The 16826-nt window shown below is 40.5% G+C and overlaps 1 protein-coding gene and 1 long non-coding RNA gene across 14 annotated transcripts in view; one reads left to right on the top strand and one right to left on the bottom strand.

The window, feature by feature from the left end:
* Positions 1–3828: 3828 nt before the first annotated feature.
* Positions 3829–16826, bottom strand: part of DLAT (dihydrolipoamide S-acetyltransferase) — a 38369-nt gene continuing 25371 nt past the window's right edge. For 12 of the 13 annotated variants that reach the window (XM_055273107.2, XM_055273106.2, XM_055273111.2 and 9 more), the window contains 3 exons: positions 7664–7826; positions 6534–6670; positions 3829–5294 (listed from right to left, as the gene is read on the bottom strand). In XM_055273107.2, coding sequence (XP_055129082.1) covers positions 5165–5294; positions 6534–6670; positions 7664–7826 — 430 coding nt within the window. In that variant the 3' untranslated portion in view covers positions 3829–5164. The remainder of the gene's footprint in view (positions 5295–6533; positions 6671–7663; positions 7827–16826) is intronic. The other variant, XM_055273109.2, reaches the window with a different exon arrangement.
* LOC134736221 (uncharacterized) lies at positions 15622–16811 on the top strand. The gene is made up of 2 exons (XR_010120107.1): positions 15622–15761; positions 16579–16811. It is a non-coding gene; the product is annotated as an uncharacterized lncRNA (long non-coding RNA).

Below are 16826 nucleotides of genomic sequence, written 5' to 3'. Positions count from 1 at the left end.
AAGTGATTCTCCTGCCTCAGCCTCCTGAGTAGCTGGGATTACAGGCATGCACCACCACGCCTGGCTATTTTTTTGTATTTTAGTAGAGACGGGGTTTTGCCATGTTGACTAGGCTGGTCTCAAACTCCTGACCTCAGGTGATCCACCTGCCTCGGCCTCCCAAAGTGCTGGGATTACAGGCATGAGACACCACGCCTGGTCACGTCTTATATTTTTTAACTCACTTCTTCTCAAATAAACATCAACCAGAATTAAAAACTATTGCTATGACACACTTGTTTTAAACATATCTTAAGTAACTTATAATTTGGGAAAATTTTAATTGTTTCCAAGTAACAAGTGAGAACTCTTGGTTTACTGCTTGAAAAAGTCTCTAGTAAATTTTTCTATCCGGAAGAAATTCCAGACTATGCAAGAGGTTTTTTATTACCAGGGTGGGCTATATCAGTGAGTCTCCTCCAACAATAAAAATACAGGGCCAAATATAATATTCAAGCCTATTTAACCTCTGTACTTCATTGAGACTGAGTCTCGCTGCATTGCCCAGGCTGGAGTGCAGTGACACAATCTCAGCTCACTGCAACCTTCGCCTCCCAGGTTCAAGCCATCCTCCTGTCTCAGCCTCCTTAGTAGCTGGGACCACAGGCATGTGCCACCATGCCTGGCTAGTTTTGCATTTTTAGTCGAGAAAGGGTTTCACCATGTTGGCCAGGCTGGTCTCGAACTCCTGACCTCAAGTGATCCATCTGCCTCAGCCTCGCAAAGTGCTGGGATTACAGACGTGAGCCACGGCGCTCAGCCCCTAACCTCTGTACTTCAGTTAAACAACTCTGCCAGGACACCCAGCTGCCCGGCCAGACATTTTAGTATCAGATATAGACTTGTTGATAGATTGGATACAATGACATAGTAACAGCAAACAAAATATATCTTTTTTTTTTTTTTTTTGAGACAGAATCTTGCTCTGTTGCCCAAGCTGGAATGCAGTGGTGCAATCTTAGCTCACTGAAACCTCCACCTCCTGGGTTCAAGCGTTTCTCCCGCCTCAGCCTCCCAAGTAGCTGGGATTACAGGCACCCGCAACCGCCCCTAGCTAATTTTTGTATACTTAATAGAGAGGGTTTCTCCCTGTTGGCCAGGCTGGTTTCGAACTGACCTCAGGTGATCCGCCTGCCTTGGCCTCCCAAAGTGCTGAGATTACAGGCATAAGCCACCATGCCCGGCCTACAAGATATATCTCATATTTGAACAAAAAAAGTAGTTGACATTGGGACAAGTGCTTTTCCCCTAAGGAAATGATCAGAAGTACAAAAGTGATATACTTTCAACTATCATCCATCCCTTCTAAGCTCTGAAATACAAAGGTACCAACTATCCAATTTATACATCAAGTAAGCTATATGCAGACTTTAAACATCTGTTAATTATCTTTTCTAGATACAAGTTTCCTTTAATTATCCTTGTAATAAAGTTTCTAGTTCAACATACAGGCCAAAGTTCTTACTAATTTTAAAACTTTTTAACTATAGAAACTAATGTTGTATAACAGAAATAACTGATACATGACATTTAAAAGCAAATATAATTTTTTTTTTTTGACAGAGTCTCGCTCTGTCACCCAGGCTGGAGTGCAGTGGCGTAATCTTGGCTCACTGCAACCTCTGCCCCCTACCCCTGCCCCATCTCAGGTTCAAGTGATTCTCCTGCCTCAGCCTCCCCAGTAGCTGGGATTACAGGCGCCTGCCACCACACCTGGCTAAATTTTGCATTTTTAGTAGATACTGGGTCTCATCATGTTGGCCAGGCTGGTCTTAAACTCCTGAACTCAAGTGATCTGCCCGCCTTGGCCTCCCAAAAGTGTTGGGATTACAGGCGTGAGCCACTGGGCCTGGCCTAAAAGCAAATATAATTTTCTTAAGCCTGGTCTGGATTTTTGTTTTTTTTCCTTGCCTCAAATCTCCTTTTTGAAGGCCTGGCCTGGATTTAAATTATACTAGCAACAGGATAATTTATCTCCTGAAAAATTTCTGGAACTGCATCATGTCCTAAAATTAACAAACCTATTCTCACCCCTCAAAAAAACTGAATGCCTTCACCTTAACTTTACTCCTACAAAATCACTACCAAAATGTATTTCCTAAAAACTCCTAACTACATAGGATTGAATCTCTACCCTTGGACTCAGCACTTAGATGCTATTTACATCAGTATCTGTGTTTGTATACTCATTAAAATGCACATCAAGACCTAATAAAGTGGTAAAATTTACATTCTAGTTATTTTCCAAAATATTCTCACTCATTTTACATTAATAAAAACAGCTCTACCTTCTCCTCCCTACAGAAAACAAAATGGGGCCCAGTAAGGGCATTAACTGATAATGAACTATGGACTGGTTTAAATTGGAATCTCACTAAGATTCCTTTTTCTCAAAATTAGAAATTTGGAGGCTGGGCACGGTGGCTCAGCTGTAATCCCAGCCCTTTGGGAGGCCGAAGTGGGCAGATCACAAGGTCAGGAGATAGAGACCATCCTGGCTAACACGGTGAAACCCTGTCTCTAATGAAAATACAAAAAATTAGCTGGGCGTGGTAGCGGGCACCTGTAATCTCAGCTACTCGGGAGACTGAAGCAGGAGAATCACTTGTACCCAGGGGACAGATGTTGCAGTGGGCTGATATTGCGCCACTGGACTCCAGCCTGGGCGACACAGTGAGACTCCGTCTCAAAAAATAAATAAATAAATAAATTAAATAAATAAATAAATAAATAAATAAATAAATAAATTTGGAGACCAGATTTTTCTACAGACTTCATTTTAGATCACTTACCAGTAGTAATGATGATTTCCCCATGTATTCCAGGACTTGTGCATTACACATGATGAACATTCCTCCTATCTCTCTAACATGCTGGTAGTGATGATGATTTCCCCATGTATTCCAGGACTTGTGCATTACACATGATGAACATTCCTCCTATCTCTCTAACGTGCTGGTTTACTCCTTTCTAGACTATGCCTTGGGATACCCTAACTTCACAATCACAAGCTTCAGAATTGGGAATAAATCACCTAACAGAACCAGACCACACTTTCCATCTTGGTAATAAGTGCCACACCCCAACACGGGGTGCTTCAGGAACTCTTTGAGCTTAAATATGTTAGATTATATTCTCCTAAATGCAGTCCATATTTTACCAATTATATAAACTTAAAATTTATCTGTATTGAGAGCTTATACATACATGGCTGTCCCTAGATCTAAATAATTTAAATGTGAAAATAATTAGCAACAGATCAAAAATTAAACCAGACATATTGAAGATTTATACTTTAATTTTTAAATAATCACATATGAACCAAAAGCACTACTTCTAACTTTTTTCTTTCAGTTCTGGTAAGAGACTGAATCCAGATTTAGATTATGGCTCAGATTAATTTTTAACTCAACAATGTTTATTAGAAGGCAACTGTTTTTATTTTTTTTCAAGGGGAACAACAGAACCACAAGCATTAGTGAAAGATGAATTATCTTTGAAGTTTTGAATGTTTGAACCAGATTTGGATCATATTGATGATGGTCCCTTGTGATAAGCTTGTTTCTTTTGGATAATCTTCAACCTAAAATTACTAATTACTGAAAACTCAGATTAATGTATGATTTTCTTAATACAGAAAGGTAAAAGTCTGTGTGGAATATATGGAGTGTCACTTGTGCACCATGTAATAATGAATATTTAGAAACAGATTCAACACTGAAACACTTAAAGCAAATTTCAGGGGCTAACTCCAATATTACATATACAAGGAAGCACTGGTCAGATTCATTTTAAGTAGTCATAAATAATTTCAAACGTTTATTAAAACACATAAATAGAAAGTCTGGAATTGTGATAATGTTCCCAATTCATTTTTATAATCCAGAATATCGCCTCCTTCCTTCCTTCCAAAAGAAAGGCAAAATCTAACAAAATGGAAAAAAGTATTTAGGCTAATAAGGTAGCAACCTAGTTAATTTTCTCTCCAACAGTATTTTAGGGCTTTCTTATTTTACATGAGACGATGCTGGAGTAGAAGGACACAGAACACTTTTTTACACACATTTAACTTTTTTACTTTATCAAAGTAGAAATTACCGTTTTGTTTTTGGCATTTTTAAGCACTCCAAAATGTTTACCAATGTACCCCTCCTTTTCAGACAGGACTTGGGATAAATGGACTTTGGCACATATTTAACTCTAGTAACAATATTTTACATATGTACACTTATTCCATGTATATTCCTTAGTTATTTGATAGCATTTTCCACAGTGGAGTAATAAATTCTGTTCATTAGGTTCATTTACAATGAACTACCAGTTAATCTTGGAAAATTTTAGTTTCAGAACTTCTGTTAAATTATATTAAGAATGTTTTTTTTTTGGAGGTAACTGTTGAATTCTGTACTCAAAATTACACATTTGTTTAAATAAATATCCACACAAATTCTCATTTACATCAAGTAGCTGGCTTATATTTAGATTATCTCAAGGGGGGGAACAACCATGTGTAGGGATTCATAGAAAAATAAACAATCAGCTGAAGAAGTCTAAGAAAATGCTGACTTTTAAAATTTCACTTATTTTCCTTGAAGTTTTCTACCCTTCCCATCGATGATAAACCAAGATCATGTAATGGAAAATTTCAAACCAGGGTTAAATTCTAAAGTAAAGCTTCAATTCAAGCCCTTCCCCCAAGATAATTAATTTTCCTGATTTATCTTTCTCTCACATCTAAGGAGAACATTTTAGGCAGTTAAATTTCAGAACTTCAAGGTTTCATCCAGGTTACCTTTATGTACTTGTCTTTAGGGAACCACAATTCTACCTATTGTACATTTCCTCGAGGAAGTACTTATCACCAAAGGGCTAGGCAAGGCCACATACATGTCCCTTAATTAGAGTACAGGGTTAAAAATCTGCTGATTATTAAATGTGCACGATATTTGGGTGTAATCGGCATTTTAAAAATTCAGTAATGCCCATTATAAATAACTTATCTGAACAGACTCAATAATAAAAATAACTGGTTAAAATAAAAAGAACCACCTGTTTAATAACATATAAATATCTTGATAAGAATGTATCAGTGTGACCTGGGAGAGTTTAGAAATTCTTGAGTTAGTTACAACAACATAGTGATAGGTTTTTCAAGGTACTTTCTAAACTCAGCAAGCCACTGGGCTCCAACTGCTCCATCCACCACCCGGTGATCACAACTGAGTGTAACAGACATCATGCTAGCCACATCAAACCTAGAAAAAGATAAAGACATTTTAGATATTCTGAAAGAAAAGACTGCATTTCAGCCAGTAACCACCCAAATGCTCACTCCTACCCTATAATCCCAACCAGGTAATATTTCCTATCTACTCTTCCAGTTTCCTATACTTTTAGCTCAAATTAATAGCTTGAAGAAACAGACCAGATACCTGAACTATGGGTGGGCAATGGGCCGAATCCTGCCCTCTGCCTGTTTTTATTAAGTAAAGATTTGCTGCAATTCATTTGTCTTGTTTATGCCTCCCTTCATATTACAATGGCAGAGTATTACAACAGCAGCCATATGTCCCAGAAAGCCTAAAATACTTACCATACGACTAAAAAAAAAGCATGCTGACTCCTCACCTAGAATAAATAAGGCTTTCCACCTCAAATAGGACGAACTGCATTTAGTAAAGAAAAGTTCTGCCTTGAAGAATTTCATATTTTTTATATATATATAATTTTATTTGAAGAAACAATATAGCATGCCAATAACTATATATAAAACTGAGACTCTGGCCAGGCACAGTGGCTCATTCCTGTAATCCCAGCACTTTGGAAGACTGAGGTGAGCAGATCATTTGAGGTCAGGATCAAGACCAGCCTGGCCTACATGGTGAAACAACATGTCTACTAAAAATACAAAAATTAGCCAAGTGTAGTAGTACATGCCTGTAATCCCAGCTACAGCTACTCGGGAGGCTGAGGCAGGAGAATTGTTTGAACCTGGGAGGCAGAGATTGCAGTGAGCCGAGATGGCACCACTGCACTTCCGCCTGGGTGACAGAGTGAGAGAGACTCCATCTCAAACAAACAAACAAAAAACACTGATACTCAAAAACAGGTATGTATGGTTGACCCTCCATATATCCATGGGTTCCAAATCCATAGATTCAACCAACCATGGATCAAAATATCCAGAAAGTAAACAATTCCACAAATTTCCAGTAAGCACAACTTGAATTTGCTGCACACTGGGCACTACACTTGGATCCATGTGAATGAAGTGCTGTTTAGGTATTGTATTATTATAAGGTCAAGAATAAAGTATACAGAAGAATGTGTGTAGGTTATATGCAAATACCACATCATATCATATCAGGGACTTGAGCACTGTGGATTATGATATTTGAGGGGGTTCCTGGAGCCAATCCCCTGAGGATACCACAGGACAAGTGTATAATGTAATAAAAATTAGCTTACGACTTCCCCTCCATTTTGGCACTTACCCTTTTTCATTATCTGCAGGGACCAGTTTATCCTCTGAAGCACCAATTGCCAAAATACATGCTTGAGGTGGGTTAATAATAGCAGAGAAATTCTTAATTCCAAACATTCCTAAATTGGAGATTGTAAAAGTGCCACCCTAGAGGAAAAAAATATTAAAAATAAATTTATTGTTTGTCAACATAAATCAGAAAACCTGACCAATGTTCTGTGAAAAGACCTTAAGCTAAAAAGGTGCAAGGTCTTAAGAAAGGCCTGAATGGAATACACATTACTGAAGATATACAACCATTACAATATGAACAAAAATGTCAGCTGGAAAATGTCTTATTTTCAGACAATGTCTTCTTTTGGATACATGATTGAATTTTACTTTATTTTCAGAACGGTATGTCAATAAGAGTTACGTGGCAGGCCAGGCACAGTGGCTCACACCTGTAATCCCAGCACTTTGAGAGGGTGAGGCGGGTGGATCATTTGAGGTCAGGAGTTTGAAACCAGCGTGGCCAACATGGTGAAACCCCGACTCTACTAAAAACACACACACACACACACACACACACACAAAATTAGCCAGGTGCATGCCTGTAATACCAGCTACTCAGGAGGCAGAGGCAGGAGAATTGCTTGAACCTGGGAGGCAGAGGTTGCAGTGAGCCAAGATTGCGCCATTGCACTCCAGCCTGGGTGACAAAAGTGAGACTGTTTCAAAAAAAAAGAATTACGCTGGGCGCGGTGGCTCACGCCTGTAATCCTAGCACTTTGGGAGGCCGAGGCAGGCGGATCACGAGGTCAGGAGATCGAGACCATGCTGGCCAACATGGTGAAAACCTGTCTCTACTAAAAATACAAAAAATTAGCCGGGCGTGGTGGCGGGCGCCTGTAGTCCCAGCTACTCGGGAGGCTGAGGCAAGAGAATGGCGTGAACCTGGGAGGCAGAGCTTGCAGTGAGCCGAGATCATGCCACTGCACTCCAGCCTGGGTGACAGAGCAAGACGTCGTCTCAAAAAAAAAAAAAAAAAAAAAAAAAAAAAAAAAATTACGTGGCAGCATCAAAAGGTGAAAAACGCAATAAATGCATTATGCAAACCTTAAAAATAACATAATTAGAAAGCAATAATTAATACCCTACCTGGAATTCATGTGGCTGTAGTTTACCCTCTCTTGCTTTGGTTGCTAAAGAAACAACATCATTAGCAATGGTTTCCAGTCCTTTTATATGTGCATTAAACACAATAGGTGTGATGAGTCCTGCGGGAGTACTGACCGCAACACTGACATCAACAACATGATTTCTGTTTAAAAAGAAAAATAAATATAATAAAAAATAGTGTTTATTAAGAGCCTATGTGCCAGATTAAGCAAGAATACTTATATTTACTTCAAAAATTTTTTGAACCAATGTGTGTTATTGTTCAGCCAAAGATGATGTCTATCCTAATTTTTACATTTTGCTGTGCCCTCTCCTTGACTTGTAGTTATTAAAAATCAAAGAGAGGGCTGGGAACAGTGGCTTATGCCTGTAATCCCAGCACTTTGGGAGGCTGAGGTGGACGGATCACTTGAAGTCAGATTCGCCAACATGGCGAATCTCTGTCTCTATTAAAAATACAAAAGTTAGCTGGGCATGGTGGTGCACAACTGTAGTCCCAGCTACTCAGGAGGCTGAGGCAGGAGAACCACTTGAACCTGGGAGGCAGAGGTTGCAGTGAGCTGAGATCACACCACTGCACTCCAGCCTGGGCAGCAGAGCGAGACTCCGTCCCCCAACGCTGCCCCTGCCCCTGCCCCCACCGCCCACCAAGAAAACAAAAAAAAAGAATGAGAAATGTGTCAGCAGTGGTAGGGTGGTTTCACACATATCGTCTAACATCCCCTGCCATCTGCCTTGACCCACATGAATGTAGCTGAAAAAAAACCCCCACCAATCAGAACTCCTTGGATTTTGAGTGGAAGTACATTGGCTGGAGCTGAGTCTCTGCAGGTAGTTTGAGCAGATGAAAGAAGAGTGAAGGGAAAGAACTGCATTGTAGCAAGAAATAGGAGTGCTCAGGATACACGGGTGGTGGTACCTCAGAAGAATGTAAAAGTAAGGGTTCCCAGTCTTTTTTTTTTTTTTTTTTTTTTTACACAATATCAGATCTTCTATTGTCATCAAGTAAGGAGTCCCAATCTTTTCTACAGAAGGTGCCTCTATGCATCTGGATCTTATCTCAGAATACCTTTTTAACACTGAAAATACTCAAATTACTACAAAAAAGAGAGAAACTATACCGAAATTCAGTTATCAAACAGTTCAAAAAGCAAAATTATGACAAATGTGCTTCTGTATTCACTCAATAATAAGATCTTGTTGCAGGTCTAATAATGGCTATCATTTTGAAGCAGCGATGAACAAAATAACATTTTGAGATATATACAACCACAATGTGTTATGAAAATAACTGATTTTTACTGGTGACCAGACACAAGTACTGTTAACATTTGATCTGTTCTCTACATTTATAAAAGGAAGAAATGCTAAATATTAGTAGAGGTTAGTAAAAAAAAAAAAGTGATATCCCCGCCCTCCCCGCCCTGCCCCAACTGAAGTTCACAAGCTCATGGATTCATGGATTTTATCCATGGTCTCCTTGGGGTCTGCGTAAGGGCCCCTGCTCGTGTTCTGCAATCAAGAAAAAGTTAAGGCTTCACACAAAGGCACAGCTCTGCCTCCAAAGAACTCCAGCTCGGCCGGGCGCGGTGGCTCACGCTTGTAATCCCAGCACTTTGGGAGGCCGAGGCGGGCGGATCACGAGGTCAGGAGATCGAGACCATGGTGAAACCCTGTCTCTACTAAATGTATAAAAAAAAAAATAAGCCGGGCGCGGTGGCGGGCGCCTGTAGTCCCAGCTACTCGGAGAGGCTGAGGCAGGAGAATGGCGTGAACCCGGGAGGCGGAGCTTGCAGTGAGCCGAGACTGCGCCACTGCACTCCAGCCTGGGCGACAGAGCAAGACTCCGTCTCAAAAAAAAAAAAAAAAAAAAAAAAAAAGAACTCCAGCTCATTCTAGGCACAAGCTCCAAAAAGATCAATGGGTACCAAATCCCCCAATTTGCCTAAGTTGGCTAGAGCAGGATTTTGTCACTTGCAAACAAACACAGGGAACTACTCTAATAAAAACACCATGTATGACTCATTAATTACCACAGGACTCTAGCCAAGGTATCACACAGCAAATACTGCTTTCTTGATTAAATTATTATAATATTGCTTGTTCAATCATCTTCCCTTTGAGACAGTAAGGATAGTATTCCCTATATTGTTCACCACTGAATCCAGTAAACAGTACATGTTAAATAAATGTTGAATGGGTGTATGAACAAGTAAATGAATGGTGTTTGGTTAGAATTAACAGACAACCTCAATTCCTTCATCTAAGTATAGAAATATCTTGATATTGCAGGTTCAGTTCTAGACCACCAAAATAATATTGCAATAAAGCAAGTCACACAAATTTTCTGATTTCCCAGTACATACAAAAGTTATGCTTAACACTACACTGTTGTCTACTAAGAGTGCAACAGCATTACGACTAACAAAAAAACAACGTATATACCTTAATTTTAAAATACTTTATTGCTAAAATATGCTAAAAATCACCTGAACTTTTAGTGAATTGTAATTTTTTTGCTGGTAGATCTTGCCTTGATGTTGATGGCTGCCAACTGATGCGGGATATCAATTATCTTAGCTATATCTTCTGAATAATTTGCTGCTTCACCCTGTACTTTTATGTTATTATGGCCTCCTTTCCTTCAACCTCATGAACCAACCTCTGCTAGCCTCAAACTTCTGTTATGCAGCTTCCTCACCTCTATCAGCCTTCAAAGAATTGAAGAGAGTTAGGGCCTTGCTCTGAATTAAGCTTTGGCTTAAGGGAATGCTGTACCTGGTTTAATCTTTTATCTAGACCACTCAAAACTTTCTCCGTATCAGCAACAAGGCTGTTGCACTTTCTTATCATTCATGTGTTCACCAGGATAGTACTTTTCATTTCCTTCAAGAACTTTTTCTCTGTATTCACAAGTTGGCTGTTTGGCACAAGAGGCCTAGCTTTCAACCTATCTTGGCTTTTGACATGCCTTACTCATTGAGCTTAATCATTTCTAGCTTTTGATTTAAAGTAAGAGACATGAAAGTCTTCCTTTCACTCAAACACTCAGAGGCCATTGTACAGTTACTAATTGGCCTGATTTCAGTTTTACTGTGTCTCAGGGAATAGGGAGGCCCAAGGAGAGGGAGAGAGACAGAGGAATAGCTAGTTGATAATTCTATCAATTCTATCAACCAGTCAGAACACATGCAAAATTTATCAATGAAGTTTGCCATCTTATATGGGCATGGTTCATGGGGCATTGAAACAATACAATGGTAACATCAAAGATCCTTGATCACAGGTCACCATAACAGATATAATAATAAAATTTGAAATACTCTAGGAATTGCCAAAATGTGACACAGAGACAGGAAGTGAGCACATGCTGTTGGAAAAATGTTGCCATCAACTTGCTTGACAGAGGGTTGCCACAAGCCTTCAATTTATAGAAAAGCACAATAAATCAAAGTGCAATAAAGCGAGATATTCTCACAAGTAGATGGCTCTCACTTCACATCCACACAGTAACAAATATTGATGAGGACATAGAGAAACTGGAACATTTATCCACTATTGGTGGGAAGGTAAAATGGTGCAACCACTTTGAAAAATAATGTAGAAGTTTCTCTAAAAATTAAACATAATTTTACCCTATGACTCCATTCCTAGGAATCTACTGAAGAGAAATAAAAATATATGTCCACGCAAATAATTGTATGTAAATACTCATAGTAGCATCATTCATAATAGCAAAAAAACTGGAAAACAAATGTTAATCAACTGGTGAGTAATAAAGAGGTATACTGATATGATTAAACACTATTCAGCAATAAAAAAGAATAAACTACAGATACATGCTACAACATAGATGAGTCTCAAAAACATTTCGTTAAGTGAAAGAAAGCAGATGCACAAGACCACATATTTTATAATTCCATTTCTATAAAAGGTCTAGAAAATACAAATCTACAGACTCAAGCACTAGAACAGATTGCCCAAGGGCTGAAGGTGAAAATAAGAATTTACTATAAATGAGCATGAGTGATCTTTTTGGGGGGTGATGGAAATTTCTAAAATTAGATTGTGGTAAAACTGCGTAATTCTGTACCTTTAACAAAAATCAAGAAATTATACACTTAGAGCAGGTACATTTTATGATATGTAAAATGGCAAATTAAAGTGTTAAAAAGTGTCTACATGCGGCCAGGCATGGTGGCTCATGCTGTAATCCCAGCACTTTGGGAGGCCGAGGCAGGCAGATCACGAGGTCAAGAGATTGAGACCAGCCTGGCCAACATGGTGAAACTCCATCTCTACCAAAAATGCAAAAATTAGCTGGGTGTGGTGGCGTGTGCCTGTGGTCCCAGCTACTCGGGAGGCTGAGGCGGGAGAATCACTTGAACCCACTCAGGAGGCAGAGGTTGCAATGAGCCAAGATAGCACCACTGCACTCCAGCCTGGCAACAGAACGAGACTCCACCTCAAAAAAAAAAAAAAAAAAAAAAAAAAGGTATCTATGTGCTGGCACAGAGGGGAATTAAAGGAATATTAAAAAAAAATTCCTGCCTCTAGATTTTAAGTATCCTGTATTTATATTTAAGGAATACAAATTCCTTGAATGTTTGCTGCTGTGACGATCATCATGGTGGTCACAGCACGGAAAAGGAATGCATCTAAAAGCAAGGAACGGGAAAGCCCAAACAGCATCCTAGAAGGACAGAACTGAAAGGTATGTTCAGTAACAGTGGCTAACTCAGAATGGCACAAGAAGAGGGGTTTAGAGAGGAGCAATAGTTGAATACAGGCCTTGGCCGGGCGCGGTGGCTCACGCCTGTAATCCCAGCACTTTGGGAGGCCAAGGCAGGCGGATCACGAGGTCAGGAAATCAAGACCATCCTGGCTAACATGGTGAAACCCCATCTCTACTAAAAATACAAAAAAATTAGATGGGCGTGGTGGTGTGCACCTGTAGTCCCAGCTACTCAGGAGGCTGAGGCAGGAGAATGGCATGAACCCAGGAGGCGGAGGTTGCAGTGAGCCAAGATTGCGCCACTGCACTCCAGCCTGGGCGACAGAGCGAGACTCTGTCTCCAAAAAAAAAATAGGCCTTGACTGAATTAACGGAAGACTGTCAATGCCTTAAGCAAGCCATTTCTGCCAGGCTCCAGAAAACTCTCCATGAGTCAGTAATATGAATAATGCTGAAAACAGGAAGACTAAAGTCTGTTTAGTGGAATGAATGGTGGCCCTCCAAAAGATAAATCTTTGTCCTAAACCCTGGAACCTATCAATGTGACCTTATTTGGAAAAAGGTCTCTGAAGGTATAATTAGGATCCTGAGATAAGATCATCCTGTATTATCTGAGTGGCCCTAAATCCAATACCAACTGTCCTCTTTTTTTTTTTTTTTTGAGACGGAGTCTCGTTCTGTCGCCCAGGCTGGAGTGCAGTGGCGCGATCTCGGCTCACTGCAAGCTCCGCCTCCTGGGTTCACGCCATTCTCCTGCCTCAGCCTCTCCAAGTAGCTGGGACTACAGGCGCCCGCCACCACGCCTGGCTAATTTTTTTTGTATTTTTAGTAGAGACGGGGTTTCACCGTGGTCTCGATCTCCTGACCTCGTGATCCGCCCACCTTGGCCTCCCAAGGTGCTGGGATTACAAGCGTGAGCCACCGTGCCCGGCCCCAACTGTCCTCTTAAGAGAAGAGAAAATACAGACACAGAGGAGAAGGCCATGTAAAGATGGAAGAAGAGACTGGAGTTATGCAATCACAAACCACTAAATGCCTAGAGCCACCAGAACTGGAAAAGGCAAGGAAGGGTTCTTCTCTATAGTCTTTGGAGGGAACTCATTGTCCCTGCTGAAACCCTGATTTCAGACTTGTTTTCCGAACTGTGAGAGAATAAATTTGTTTTAATCCATCAACTCTGTGGTCATTAATAATGGCAGCCCTAGAAAACTATACAGTTTATGAAGAATATTAGATGCCCAGATGTTCCCCAAGAGAAGAACGACCAAGGAAAAGTTAGAACCAAGAGTTTACCCAATAGGTTTGATGAGACTGAGAAACGGTTAAATGGTTTCTGAATCTCCTCTCCTCGCTTGTGGAGTTTCAGAAAGAATTCACATATACATAGAAAACTAGCCTTCCCTAAAGTAATTATTAAAATCAATTAGGTTAGCATTCATGGTATCATACATGTCTTAGTCATACACAATCATTTTCACAGGCATACAAATATTAACAACGGACACACACACTCTAAAAAAATTAACCAAATATAGATTTACATTTATTTATTATTTTTTGAAACGCAGACTCTCTCTGTTGCTCAGCCTGGAGTGCAGTGGCGCACGCAATACCAGCTCACTGCACCCTCCGCCTCCCAGGTTCAAACAATTCTCCTGCCTCAGCCTCCTGATTAGCTCAGACCGCAGGCATGCACCACCATACCTGGCTAATTTTTTTTTTTTTTGTATTTTTAGCAGAGACAGGGTTTCACCATGTTGGCCAGGCTGATCTCAAACTCCTAACCTCAGGCAATCCACCTGCCTTGGCCTCCCAAAGTGCTGGGATTACAGGTGGGAGCCACCATGCACAGCCCCAAATATAGATTTAATCCAAATCTGTGGTATAATAAATTTGGGAGGATGGTGTTATGTGTGTGTATGTAGGAAGAGCATAACAAACCTACCTTTTTTTTTCTCTCTAGTCCCAAGACTGGAGCTAAAGCTAAATATTAATGTTCTTTAACGGGGAGTCAGTCAAGTAAAATAAACGAAAAACTCATAAAAGGCAACAGAAAAATGTTATTTGGAAATCTGCAGGTAAATAAAATACCAGAAGAAACAATAGTTTAAAAGTTGTGTTTAAGGGCCGGGCGTGGTAGCTCACGCCTGTGATCCCAGCACTTTGGGAGGCCAAAGTGGGTGGATCACAAGGTCAGGAGTTCAAGACCAGTCTGGCCAATATGGTGAAACCCCTTATCTACTAAAACTACAAAAAAATTACCTGGGAGTGGTGGCCCATGCCTGTAATCCCAGCTACTCAGGAGGCTGAGGTAGGAGAATTGCTTGAACCCGGGAGGCGGAGGTTGCAGTGAGCCAAGATCACGCCACTGCACTCTAGCCTAGGCGATAGAGAGAGACTCTGTCTCAAAAACAAAAAACAAAAAAAAACCAAACAGTTGTGTTTGCCTCCTGGGAACTGACCTCAGATTAAGGGTTAAAATAAGTCACTCTAAGCCATGGAGCAGTATTCCAACCTTAATTTAATATTTATTAGAAAAAAAATTTTTTTGGGACGGAGTTTTGCTCTCATCACCCAGACTGGACTGCAATGGCACAATCTCGGCTCACTGCAACCTCCGCCTCCTGGGTTCAAGCAATTCTTCCTGCCTCAGCTTCCCAAGTAGCTGAGATTACAGGCGTGCACCACCACGCCAAGCTAACTTTTGTATTTTTGGTAGAGATGGGGTTTCACCATGTTGGCCAGGCTGGTCTCGAACTCCTGACCTCAAGTGATCCACCTGCCTCGGCCTCTCAAAGTCCTGAGATAACAGGTGTGAGCCCGGCCCTAAAATATTAATAAATGTTAGTAAGTGTGGTATAATATATACTTGGCCTTTGTCCCCATGTTGCCAGTTCCTGTCATAGAGCCCCTAAAACCAGAATTTCCTGAGTGATACGAGTATCTTTTGTTATTTATAATGAGCCCCTTATATAATAAGCTCCATGATGGATACTTACGGTGGGATCCCTAAGTAACCTCGGGATGGGGCCGGTCACTAGAAGGGTCAAAATGACTAGAGGATTAGAGAGTCGGAACTTTTAGCTCTACCCACTGACCTAACGGAAAGGGGAGGGAGATGTAGGCTGGAGATCCTGAAGATCAAGCTCTACAAAGACTTTTTTTTTCCTTTCCTTTTTCTCCCCAGCCCCCTCTACAAGACTCTTCAACAAGATTTAATAAGCTTCCAGTTGCTGAACTGTGGAAGTGCTGGAAGGGTGGTATGCCCAGAGAGGACATGGAAGCTGTGCACCACCCCACCTCATACCTCGCCCTGGCCATCTCTTCATCTGGTGTTCATCCGTATCCTTTGTAATATCCTTTATAATAAACATAAAGTGTTTCCCCAAGTTCTGTGAATTGTCCTAGCAAGTTAATCAAACCCAAGGAAGAGGTCACAGCAACCAGTTTGTAGCCAGTCAGGTACAAGTATGAGTGGCCTACACTTTTGACTGGCATCTGAAGTGAGGGCAGTCTTGTAGGACTGAGCCCTCAATCTTTGGGATCTGACACTATCTACAGGTAGACAGCACCAGAATTGAATTGAATTAGAGGAATTCACTGCAGAATTAATTGCTTGGTTGGTGTGTGCAGAAACCCTCCCCACCCCTGCCTCTACACATCTGGTCACAGAAGTGGTGCTGTAACTGTGTGACAGCAGAGTACAAAGGAAAAAAGTTTGTTTTTTTCCTTTCAGAATAAGAGTAACATAAAAGCATCTACACAGTAGAAAACGAATAGGCTTACGAGTCAGAAGCTTGGTTCTAATCACAGTCCCAACACTAACTTACTAACTCAGGGCAAGTTACTTAACTCACTGAGTCTCAGTTTCTTCATCTAGAAATGGAAGTGAAAGCACTTATATCATAAGGTGGTCATGAGAATTAAATGAGATAAAAGAGACACACTGAGTACCATACTACTCTATACCATCTATTATTAACAATTACTAGTTTTAATTTTGCCCCTAAAGTTCAGGAGAACTCATGGGTGAATGAAAATCATCTGTTTAACCCTGCTTTGTGACAGTCATTATCAACTTAATTACACATATTTGTTCACTAATCTCCCTTTGCTGAACTCATACAAAGAATCTATACCCTTTACGAGCTAAATCCAGCAATATCGCAGGCTGGGCACAGCGGCTCACACCTGAAATCCCAGAACTTTGGGAGGCCGAGGCTGTAGAATTGCTTGAGCCCAAGAGTTCAAGACCAGCCTGGACAACAGAGCAAGACCCTATCTCTTTTAAAAAATAAATAAACAACAACAACAACAACAACAACAAAAAAAAAACCAAGGTTGAAAATTGCAGCCAGTAAGAAAAAAAAGTAAAAAGCAGTAACTCATAAACATTTTTGTGTTGTT

Source organism: Symphalangus syndactylus, chromosome 3 (genome assembly GCF_028878055.3).
Source record: "Symphalangus syndactylus isolate Jambi chromosome 3, NHGRI_mSymSyn1-v2.1_pri, whole genome shotgun sequence".
Classification (NCBI taxonomy): domain Eukaryota; kingdom Metazoa; phylum Chordata; class Mammalia; order Primates; family Hylobatidae; genus Symphalangus; species Symphalangus syndactylus.
The sequence above is the reverse complement of the archived record's forward strand: the minus strand, read 5'-3'. Positions and strand labels throughout refer to the sequence as shown.